The sequence below is a fragment of the Callorhinus ursinus genome, unplaced genomic scaffold, assembly GCF_003265705.2.
Source record: "Callorhinus ursinus isolate GAN/ISIS: 27379988/994484 unplaced genomic scaffold, GSC_fseal_2.0 scaffold3, whole genome shotgun sequence".
Taxonomy (NCBI): Eukaryota; Metazoa; Chordata; class Mammalia; order Carnivora; family Otariidae; genus Callorhinus; species Callorhinus ursinus.
Genome location: NW_027397065.1, coordinates 52,111,400 through 52,123,478, shown reverse-complemented (window position 1 = coordinate 52,123,478; position 12,079 = coordinate 52,111,400). Strand labels below are relative to the sequence as shown.

Below are 12,079 nucleotides of genomic sequence, written 5' to 3'. Positions count from 1 at the left end.
TAGATAGCTTTAATGATATTGAGGTATGTACCCTCTATCCCTACACTGTGAAGAGTTTTAATCAAGAAAGGATGCTGTACTTTGTCAAATGCTTTTTCTGCATCTATTGAGAATATCATATGGTTCTTGTTCTTTCTTTTATTAATGTAATGTATCACATTGATTGATTCGCTTATGTTGAACCAAACTTGCAGCCCAGGAATAAATCCCACTTGGTTGTGGTGAATAATCCTTTTAATGTACTGTTGGATCCTATTGGCTAGTATTTTGGTGAGAATTTTTGCATCCATGTTCATCAGGGATATTGGTCTGTAATTCACCTTTTTGATGGGGTCCTTGTCTGGTTTTGGGATCAAGGTAATGCTGGCCTCATAAAATCAGTTTGGAAGTTTTCCTTCCATTTCTGTTTTTTGGAACAGTTTCAGAAGACTAGGTATTAATTCTTCTTGAAATGTTTGGTAGAATTCCCCTGGGAAGCCATCTGGCCCTGGGCTCTTGTTTATTGGGAGATTTTTGATTACTGCTTCAATTTCCTTGCTGGTTATGGGTCTGTTCAGGTTTTCTATTTCTTCCTGGTTCAGTTTTGGTAGTTTATACATCTCTACAAATGCATCCATTTCTTCCAGATTGTCTAATTTGCTAGCATATAGTTGCTCATTATATGTTCTTAAAATTGTTTGTATTTCTTTGGTGTTGGTTGTGATCTCTCCTCTTTCATTTATGATTTTATTTATTTGGGTCATTTCTCTTTTCTTTTTGATAAGTCTGGCCAGGGGTTTATCAATCTTGTTATTTCTTTCAAAGAACCAGCTCCTAGTTTCGTTGATCTGTTCTACTGTTCTTTTGGTTTCTATTTCATTGATTTCTGCTCTGATCTTTATTATTTCTCTTCTCCTGCTGGGTTTAGGCTTTATTTGCTTGTCTTTCTCCAGCTCCTTTAGGTGTAGGGTTAGGTTGTGTATTTGAGACCTTTCTTGTTTCTTGAAAGACTTGTATTGCTATATACTTTCCTCTTAGGACTGCCTTTGCTGCATCCCAAAGATTTTGAACAGTTGTGTTTTCATTTTCATTGGTTTCCATGAATTTTTTAAATTCTTCTTTAATTTCCTGATTGACCCATTCATTCTTTGGTAGGATGCTCTTTGGCCTCCCTGTATTTGAGTTCTTTCCAACTTTCCTCTTGTGATTGACTTCTAGTTTCAAAGCACTGTGGTGTGAAAATATGCAGGGAATGATCCCAATCTTTTGGTACCAGTTGAGACCTGATTTGTGACCCAGGATGTGATCTATTCTGGAGAATGTTCCATGTGCACTAGAGAAGAATGTGTATTCTGTTGCTTTGGGATGGAATGTTCTGAATATGTCTGTGAAGTCCATTTGGTCCAGTGTGTCATTTAAAGCCTTTATTTCTTTGTTGAACTTTTGCTTAGATGATCTGTCCATTTCAGTGACGGGGGTGTTAAAGTCCCCTACTATTATTGTATTATTGTCAATGTGTTTCTTTGATTTTGTTATTAATTGGCTTATATAATTGGCTGCTCCCATGTTAGGGGCATAAATATTTAAAACGATTAGATCTTCTTGTTGGATAGACCCTTTAAGTAGGATATAGTGTCCTTCCTCATCTCTCATTATAGTCTTTGGTTTAAAATCTAATTTGTCTGATATAAGGATTGCCACCCCAGCTTTCTTTTGATGTCCATTAACATGGTAAATGGTTTTCCACCCCCTCACTTTAAATCTGGAGGTGTCTTTGGGTCTAAAATGAGTCTCTTGCAGACAGCCTATCAATGGGTCTTGTTTTTTTTATCCAATCTGATATTTTGTGTCTTTTGATTGGGGCATTTATAGCCCATTTACATTCAGGGTAACCACTGAAAGATATGAATTTCGTGTCTTGGCCTGTTTTGTCACAGCACCTGGTACAAAGTAAGCACTAAAAACCCAATAAGTATTTACTGAATAGAATGAATGAATGAATGAATGAATGAATGAATGAAACTAACTTTTAAACCTGCTAAGACCCAACACAACTCTTGGCATGAAAAGATACTAATACAGGTTTGTTAGTTTAGATTGAAAAGCAGCAAAACCCCAGTAGGGGATTATAACTCAGTTACAAGTAAGAGAAACCAAAGTGAAACTGGCCTAGAAATGAAAAGACGGACACCTGGGTGGCTCAGCCAGTTGAGTGTTGTACTCTTGATTTCAGCTCAGGTCCTGATTTCAAGGCCATGAGATTGAGCCCAGAGCCCAGCCTAGCGTTGGGCTTCGTGCACAGCGGGGAGTCTGCTTCTCTCCCTCTCCCTTTGCCCCTTCCCCTGCTCTCTCTCTCTCTAAAATAAATAAATCTTTAAAAAAAAAAGAAATTAAAAAAAAGCATTAAAAATATAGAAATGAAAAGAAAAATGTAGGGGTACCTGTCTTGCTCAGTTGGTAAAGCATACACCTCTTGACCTCAGGGTCATGAGTTCAAGCCCTATATTGGGCTTAGACCTTATTTAAAAGAAAGAAAAGAAAAATTTAATTGGAAAACTGAGCAATCAGGTATAGCAAGTTCCAGAGATTTAAATGATATCACCAGAAAGTATATTTCTCTCATTCTGGCTTCTGCCTTCCTCTATGTTGGCTTCATTCTGTGCCCCTCGTGGTGGCATAATGGCTACATAGCTCTAGCCCTCACCCAATCCTCTCAGCCACCCTAGCAGAGAAAACTTCTCTTCCCAATGGACCCCGCAAAAGCCTCAGGATTCACTCTGATTGGACCAACTTTGATCTCTAAACCAACCACTGTGACCAGAAAATGGAGATAGGTTATGGACCACGTCCAAGTTATGTGCCAACCCCTTGAACTAAAAGTGAGGTCAGTTCCATCCAAACTAGAGGGAATGGGAGGAGAAAGTGGTTTCCCAGGGGAAAATCAAGGTTCTATATCCAGAAGGTGGGGAAATAGGTACAGAGCAGGTAAAAAACTATACAACCCAGCATGGAGCTGGAACCCCAGACCCAGAGTCCATCTCTGAGTCGGAACTAAGGGCTGGAAAAACCCTCTGGTAGGGACAGACTAGAACCTGAGGTCCTGCCGAATTCCCTGAGGCTTCAGGCCAGGCTCGGCTGTTTCTCACGCATGTCTCTGGACACACAGGAGCGAAGTTAAAGGTTCTGGAGGAGGCCGTGGCCACCCTGGAAGCTCAGTGTCGGGCAAAGGAGGAGCGCCGGATCGACCTGGAGCTGCGACTGGTGGCTGTGAAGGAGCGCTTGCAGCGATCCCTGGCAGGGGGCCCAGCCCTGGGCCTCTCTGTGGGCAGCAAGAACAAGAGTGGGGTGAGTCCATGCCGTTCTGGGCCAGAGGCAGCTGCTTCTTAATCCCCTCACAAGCTATAGATCTTCATGATCACTCTTTGGGGGTAGGAATTATACTTATTTACAGATGAGCAAGCGGACACCCAAAGAGGAGCGGGAACATGCCAAAAGAGAGCCTCCCAAAGAGCAGATGGCACCGCTAGGGAGGGGACTCTCAGAGCAAGTTCTGGCCTGTGTTGTCTCCCCCCGCAGCCCTGCCATTTTATCCTGAATGTGATCCTAGAAGTAGCCTTTGGGTTACTGATAAGTATAACTACGATATGTTGAGTAAGAATAACAAGTGTGTGTTGAACAATAACCATAGGTCAGTACAGCATTTTAACTTCTGTTACCTCATACGATCTTCACGGTAGGCCCGGGAGGTAGGGCTAGGTGTATTGGCACCACTGGCTGTACAAGGAAACGGAGGTAGAGATGTTGGACTTACTCAACGTCATTCAGTTAAGTAGGAGACAGGATTCGCAATCCAGGACGTCTGACTCCAGAGCCTGGCGTTAGCCACGGTACGCATGCCCTGTCTTAGGGCCCCCGGTGTCCCAGGCCATCCTCTGGGCTTTGCAGATGCATCATCTCCAGTGCTCCAAGCAGCCTGCAAGGTGGATACTCTCACCCCGACCGAGAACTCCCCGGGGAGAACTTGGCTGACCTCCGTCTCCATCTGAGTGTCTCAACCTCGGCACTACTGACATTTGGGGCCAATAATTCTTTTTATAGGGGACTGCCATGTGCATTGTAGGATGTTTAGCAGCATTCCGAGCTTCTACCTGCTAGATGCCAGTAGCTCCACACCGAGCTGACAACCAGAAATGTCTCCAGAAATTGCCAAACGTCCCCTAGAAGGGCAAAATCGCCCCCATTTGGGAACCACTGGTCTAAATTACCAGGAGTCCTATGTGTTATTCTTTCTCATAGCACTTAGCCACAATTTATGTAAACATGTGTATATGGATATGTGTGTGTGTGTGTATGTGTGTGTATCCTCACTTATGTGTGTCCTTACTTGTCTAATGTCTGTCTCCCCCACTGGATTGTATTTTTATTAAAAATTGGACTATGTCTGTTTTGTCATTATAGCCTTAGCCTTTTACAGAGTCTGCAGATTAGGAGTGCAACAAATGTTTGTTGAATGAATAAAAGTTATGCCTGCTTTCAGACAAGGACATGGAGATTCAGAGAGATGAAATAACTTGTCTGATAGATTTGAGTTGTCACTGGGAACTGCATTCTTACTGTTGTTGTCCGAGGCCTCGTTACCGGTCAGACTACACCTGATGTCTCCGAAGCCTTCTGCCCCCCTGCTTCCTCTCCATGGGGCTTTCCAACCTCAGTTACAGATGAAGAGCTTAAAGGACAAAGGCAAACCCACAGAGGGCTGGAGGAGGAGCTAGAAGTGGTTCACTCATCCCAGCTGCTTCCTCCCGCCAGTGTGCCCTGAAATTTACATTCCAGACGGCTTTTCCCACTACTTGTGATCCTTTTTGCTGGCCTTTGGAGATAAAGAGAAATCTTCTCTAAAGTCCCTGCAGGCTTAGCCATTAATATGCTACGCTTAAGGAACTACATCCAGTAATGTACTAAGCAACTATCTGGAAAAGTTAAGGGGTGAAGGCACTGTAGAAGAGAAGGAATACAGGGGAGAGGTGAAGAGAGAGGGCGGTGGGGTTTGAATCCCGGCTCTCCCACTCACCAGCTGTGTGACCTTGAGCAGTGACTTGACCTTCCCATTTTCCTTATCTGCAAAATAGGATGCCTAATAATGGTACCTACTTCATAGGCTTGGAAAGGCTAAATGAGCTAATCCACCCAAAGCCTGGTGCATAGTGAGGGGTCAGTAATTTTAGACGTCATTACTTTTATTCCAAGGCCCTCGAGTGGTCTTCCTCCCTTCGCCCTGTTTGGTGCTGGCATGTGTGCACAGCACCTTCTATTTGCATTCTTTGGAGGGCAAGCCAGGTGTGGGTAGCCATCATTAGGCCTCACCTATGTATTTATTTCTCCTCATCAACAGGAAACTGCAAATAAACCCCAGAACAATGCCCCAGAGCAACCTGTCCCTGTCAACTGTATTTCTGAGCTGAGGAAGAGAAGCCCATCCATCGTAACCTCCAACCAAGGAAGGGTGCTACAGAAAGCCAAGGTACAGCGATAGCTCAGCAAATTAAAATCCAGAGATCTGGCAGCCTCCTTTCTATGGAACCTCACCAAGAAGTTCTTGGCCCCACCTCTTCCAGTTCAAAGTCCCAGGCTCACTCCATGATACTGGCCCCCGGTCCAATCCTCTTGGGGCCAGCTATGTTCCAGAACTTTTGGGATTTTAGAAAGATAATATGGTACATATACTGTATATGATGAAAAACCCCAGAAAGTTCTCAGGAAGTACCCTGAAAACAAACATGTTAAGAATTCTACAAGAAGGCACACGAATACTCACACCATGTGGAGTAGATTATAAACAGCCTCACATCAGTTCAGGTCAGGCTTTGCACCAATTGTGTTTGTGCCAAAACACACACTTGAGAAAAATCTTGGTTTCAGGGCTTTCTGGATTTCAGAATTGGGGATAAGAAATTGTGGACTTGAGGGGTACCTGGGTGGCTCAGTTGGTTAAGGATCTACCTTCAGCTCAGGTCATGATCCCAGGGTCCTGGGATGGAGCACCTCTTTGGGCTCCCTGCTCCGCGGGGAACCTGCTTTTCCCTCTCCCCTTGCTCCTCCACCCTGCTCATGCTCTCTCTCTCTTTCTCTCTCAAATGAATAAATAAAATCTTAAAAAAAAAAAGAAAGAAAGAAAAGAAAGAAATTGTGGACTTGAAAAACAAACACCTGAGCATTAGGACATGAGATTAGAAAAGTAACCAGCCAGAGGCTAGATCATCTAGACCAGACAGCAGCAAACTTTGTCTATAGTCAATATTTGAGAGCTTGTGGACCACAGAGTTTCTTTCAGGATGACTCAGCTCTGCCACTGTAGCAGGAAAGTAGACAACTTGTAAACAAATGATGGACATGGCTGTGTCCCAATAGAATTTTATTTATGGACACTGAGATTTGAATTTCATACAATTTTCACATGCTGAGAAAAATTATTATTCTTTTGATATGTTTTCAAACATTTAGAAATGTAAAAACCATTCTTAGTTGATGGGTGTTACAAAAACACACAGTGGGCCAGATATGGCCTGTAGGCCAGTTTGTTTCTCTCTGATCCTTGTAGGCCATTGGGAGAACTGTGAATTTTGTTCTAACATAATGGAAAGTCATTGGCAAGTTTTGAACAAAAAAATCTGTAGATATGAATTACATTTTTAAAAGACCATTCTGGGGATGCCTGGGTGGCTCAGTTGGTTAAGCATCTGCCTTCGGTTCAGGTCATGATCCCAGGGTCCTGGGATGGAGCCCCACATCGGGCTCCTTGCTCAGTGGTGAGCCTGCTTCTCCCTCTGCCTGCTGCTTCCCCTACTTGTGCTCTCTCTCTCTGACAAATAAAATCTTTAAAAAAAATTTTTTAAATAAATATTTAAATAATAAAAAATAAATAAAAAATAAAAGACCATTCTGGGGGTGCCTGGGTGGTTCAGTCGGTTAAGTGTCAGACTCTTTTTTTTTTTAAGATTTTTTATTTATTTGACAGAGAGAGACATAGCAGCAAGAGAGGGAACACAAACGGGGGGGTGGGAGAGGGAGAAGCAGGCTTCCCGCTGAGCCAGGAGCCCAATGCGGGGCTCGATCCCAGGACTCCAAGATCATGACCTGAGCCGAAGGCAGACACCCAATAACTGGGCCACCCAGGTGTCCCAAGTGTCAGACTCTTGATTTTGGCTCAGGTTGTGATCTCAAGGTCATGATCTCAGGGTCGTGAGGTCGAGCCCCGCATCAGACTCCACGCTGGGCGTGGAGCCTACTTAAGATTCTCTCCCTCTTCCCCTCCCCGTCTCACGTGTGCTCTCTCTCCCTTAAAAAAAAAAAACACAAAAAACCATTCTGGAACAATGTTGAGAACTGATAAGGGGATAGGGGAAACCAGTTAGGAGTCGTCCAGATGAGAGATGAGAAGGGTATAGTGGGGGTGATTTGAAGTGGCTGGCTTTGGATGTAAAGCCAAAGGATTTGCTGATGGGGATGTGGAGGATGAGGAGAAGAAAGGAATCAAGGCTGACTCCTAAGTCATTGCCCTGAACAGCTGCAGTTTAGATGGTGAAGACTGGGAGAAGAGTAGCAGGTTGGGAGTGGGAAATCCTCCTAGTAAGAATGTTTGAGCCATCCCATTTTATCCAGGTTCACACCATCACTTCCAGAGCTGGCTGAAAACCCTAAGCATCATTTGTGGGTAAAAAGCCATTCACTACTGGCCAGGACTTCAGTATCCTCCCCCCCAGATGAAGCCCTACATGGCTCCAGGGGAAAGAATGGAGCCCGGTGGGCTGCCTGCCTTCACCCTTCCTTACCCAGCTGCTTTGGTTTCTCTCTCCTCAGCCTCCTACCTCACCTCACCCCAGCATTAGAGCCAAGCAGAGACTAGCCTCAGTTTCCTTGTCTGAGAAAGACAGACTTTGTGATATTTAAGCACCCATAAAGATGAGAGTGGAGAAAGGACTTACCCACAGCTACCAAAGGAGGGTGAGACTAGGACCCATGGCTCTCTAATCTGGCCAGTGGAGCTCTTTATGTAATTAGGTACAGTGGAATGTTTTTATTCTGCAAGTCACACTAGAATATTCAGCAACCTGATTTGTCTTGTCTTTCTGGACTTCAGGAATGGGAAATGAAGAAGACCTAGAAAAAGGATGAAGATTTCATTCCAAAGGAAATACAAGATTGTATTGGAAACACTTTTTTCACAAGGAGATGCCAGAACACTGGAAGTAGCCCCCAATGGAAGTAGCCTCTCCAGGGCACCCAAAAGACCAGCCTTTATTGTCTGCATGATTACAGGGGATATGGGGAGGGAAGAAGTGGAAGGGAAGAGGGACATGGAGGGTGTCCTTGTAACTTCCCAGAGGGTGGAAAACGGGTGGAGGGAGATAGAAATCTGCATGGTTGTAAAGGTTTTGTTAAATGTCTTTGCCCTCACTTCTGAAGAAGAAATGAATGCACATGTGAATAAGCCATTCCATCCCATTCTAGCATCCCACTCCCAGGCTGTAGGGCAGAGGAGACAGTGCTGAAGCAGCGGTAGGTAGTACCGTACAAAGAGACAAGCCTTGATCATCTGATCACACTTGTGCCAACTGGATTCATATTAGGCATCACTGACAACCTCTGGGCAACATAAAGAGGCCAAAAAATCAATAGAATTTCCCTGCCTGCATAAAGGTGAACAAAAGCTATAGACAACATGCAAATTCTGCAATCATTCCTTATGTGCTTCAGAACTGGGCAGATGCAGCTACCAGAACCCCGCATTTGAGTGGTTTTCATATTAGAGATCTGATACGCAGCAGGCGAGGGGAGGTTCAGCAGTGGACTTATTTTCAGGTCACAGTGATAGTGACAGGAACGTGGATTTCTAACATCCACAGGATGTTGCAGGCATTGGAGGGTGGGGTCATTTGTGGTCAGTCGGGTCCTTTACCTATTTCATATGACACTCAGGCTCCAGGAGCTAGGGCTAGAAATCCAACTGATGTTTGGTATCTCTTTATCCTGATTTTGCACTTGAAGGCTCTCCAGTCTGCACTTCATATCTGTTGTCAAGTAAAACTGTCAGGGAGAACCAAAGGACGGTGGCTTGTTTCTGCCGGGAGTGCCTTTTACTAACACTTCACACTTTTATAGGGAAGCAAGAACCTCAAGTCTTGGGCAGTCCCCTTACTGTGCCATTCATTACTTTCTCAACACTGTGGGCACTTTTTAGGTCTTTACATTTCCTTCCAGAAAAGATAAAACCAGTTAACCGTTGAGAGCTCAAAGGTTAGCTCCAGGAGAGAGAAAGAAAATCCCGGAATAACCTTTGGACACTTTGCTGGAGGTTTCACATACTTTACCCTACCTAGGGCTTTACATACTTTTGCCTTATCCCAATTTTACCACCCTTTGAGGTAGCTGGAGACCAGAACAGGGAAAATAACCTGACCAAAATCACCTAACTGGTCAGAGGCAGAGCAAAATGCTTAGGGCCTATGAGCCTGGATCCACACAGGGCTGGGTTTGAGCCCTGCCTCTGCCACTAACCAGCTGGTGAGTCTGGGAAAGTCACTTGATCTCTCTGATTCTTGTTTTCTTTATCTGTGAAACCCAGGTTGACAGTTCCATTTTCCTCCCAAGACTATTGGGGAAATTCAATGAGATAGTATATGGGAAACATCTTGCACACTAAGAAATAGGAAATGCTCAGTCGATAGTGGCTCTTATTATTAGCTAGATAAGAAATGTCTGACTAAAACTCCTGTGTTCTTTCCATTGAAGAAATGATGTTTGTATGGTAATCACAGCCATCAAAAAATTAAAAAACAACTAATCCATAACTGACAGTTTTCATCCAGATTCCACTTAAACGTCTTCAATGAAAAAGCAGCTCACATAATCTGGATTGTTAATGTTCTTTCTAAAAGTGTGGATCCTAGAATGACACCCAACACTCCAGTTACGTCCTCAGCATGTATTCTTCCTCATGCAGTTATTTGCGGGTTGAACATTTTTCTCCACCAATAGATCTTGGGGATCCTTGAGAGGGGGAACACTACAGAATTAATAATAAACATTTATTGAACACTCCACGCCTCAGGTACTGTGTTAGCCAAGGTTCACAGCACACAACCTGTGCAGTCACAAAGATTAGTAGGGCCCTGGGCTTGGTTTAATGCTCTGCTGTTACCCTCTTAATAATTTTTTTTAAAGATTTTATTTATTTATTTCACAGAGAGACACAGTGAGAGAGGGAACACAAGCAGGGGGAGTGGGAGAGGGAGAAGCAGGCTTCCCGCCAAGCAGGGAGCCTGATGTGGGGCTCGATCCCAGGACCCTGGGATCATGACCTGAGCCGAAGGCAGACGCTTAACGACTGAGTCACTCAGGCACCCCCCTCTTAATAATTTTTGAACAAGGGGTGTCACGTTTTCCTTTTGCTCTTTAAATTGCGTAGCCTGTCCTGGTGCTAACTAATCACTTTTCCAGGCATCATCCCTTTTGTTTTCACTAAAACTCTGTGAGATAGGCTCTGTTATCCCAGTTTTCAGTGAGGGAAACTGAAGCCCAGAGGGGTTATGTAACTTGCAGGAGCCCATAGTTAGGAAGTGGTGGAGCTAGCAGCCTTTCCTCTTAGTTCCAAGGTTCTATTTCATCCATGCCTTACCCCACCACCCCTCTTGCACTGCAGCATTCAGAAGCACACTAGCACTTAATAGATGAATGATGGATGTACATATGCAGCACATTTGGTGTAAGTTAGTTAGCTAAGAAGTGTAAACAAAATGGCTAAAGCATAGATGCCAGTCCTCATCTGTTAAAATGCTTTGTTGGGTTTTTTGTTGTTGTTTTTTCAAGGTATAGGCTCATTGGCTCTAGGGTGGATTTGAAGCTCCATTGTTCCTGACACTGCCAAGTGTTGGGACTATCAGATTTCTAGTGTCCCTGGATCCTCAGTGGGGGACCCTGAGCAGGTGTACCAACCTCTCTGAGACTCACTTTTCTCAAATGTAAAAGGGGATCATAATCCCTCCTTGACCCATGTTGCCTTTCTCCTGAGGCCAAAAGGAAGCATCAGGTGTTGGTTACAACACATTTGGGCTGGGCCATGAATAGAATAAAAATATGCAAAAGTCTCCAGCTCTGTCCTCAGGGAACTCAGAGACAAGCAGAGAGAAAATTTGACCCAAATAGCTACAGTACAAGTAAGCCATGTTATGGTAAAGATTTAGAATGATGAGGGCACACTTCCCATTCCTTACCTTAAGGACTATCCAGTAGTCTGGCAACTCCAAGTGCCCTCAACCCTAATCACCAATCTATCCTCACTTCCTGACAGTTTTCCATACTAAATCTCTCTCAAATTCATCCACTTCCTCCTATCTCCGCTGACATCAACCATTAATTCATTCAACAAATATTTGTTGAGAACCTACTATGTATACCTACTGTACTAGAGGTCAGAAATCATGGCTGTGAACAAGACATGCACCCTCTTGCTCAAACTCTAGTTGGGAGAACAAACAAAAGGAAAACAAAACAAATAAAATACAAATATGGAACCAGAAATGTGCTGGACACACCTAAAATAGTAGCTACTTCAGATAGGGTTTTTTTTTAAGATTTTATTATTTTTTTAATTTTTTATTGTTATGTTAATCACCATATATTACATCATTAGTTTTTGATGCAGTGTTCCATGATTCATTGTTTGTTCATAACACCCAGTGCTCCATGCACAATGTGCCCTCCTCAATACCCATCACCAGGCTAACCCATCCCCCCACCCTCCTCCCCTCCAGAAACCTCAGTTTGTTTTTCAGAGTCCATCATCTCTCCTGGTTCGTCTCCCCCTCTGACTTACTCCCCAGATAGGGTGTTAACAAAGGTCCATTAAGGTGTCTCCAGGACAGAATACAGCCCTCCCTTGCACGGACTAGTACAACAGCTTGTCTCCCTACCTCTTTGCTTAGACCCAGCAATCTCCATCATACGGGAGTCAAAGCGACCCATTAAACATGTGAAGGTTTTGTAACATGTTCCCACTGCAATGAGAGTAAGACTCAAGTTCATTCAACAAAAAATTTGTGTA

The 12,079-nt window shown here is 43.8% G+C and overlaps 1 protein-coding gene across 3 annotated transcripts in view; it reads left to right on the top strand.

Moving 5' to 3' along the window:
• Positions 1–12,079, top strand: part of AFAP1L1 (actin filament associated protein 1 like 1) — a 67,917-nt gene that overhangs the window by 55,135 nt on the left and 703 nt on the right. For 2 of the 3 annotated variants that reach the window (XM_073890883.1, XM_073890882.1), the window contains 3 exons: positions 3,146–3,324; positions 5,372–5,500; positions 8,117–11,233. In XM_073890883.1, the coding sequence (XP_073746984.1) occupies positions 3,146–3,324; positions 5,372–5,500; positions 8,117–8,140 (332 nt within the window). In that variant the 3' untranslated portion in view covers positions 8,141–11,233. Of the gene's footprint in view, positions 1–3,145; positions 3,325–5,371; positions 5,501–8,116; positions 11,234–12,079 lie in introns of those variants that run through there. The other variant, XR_012377574.1, reaches the window with a different exon arrangement.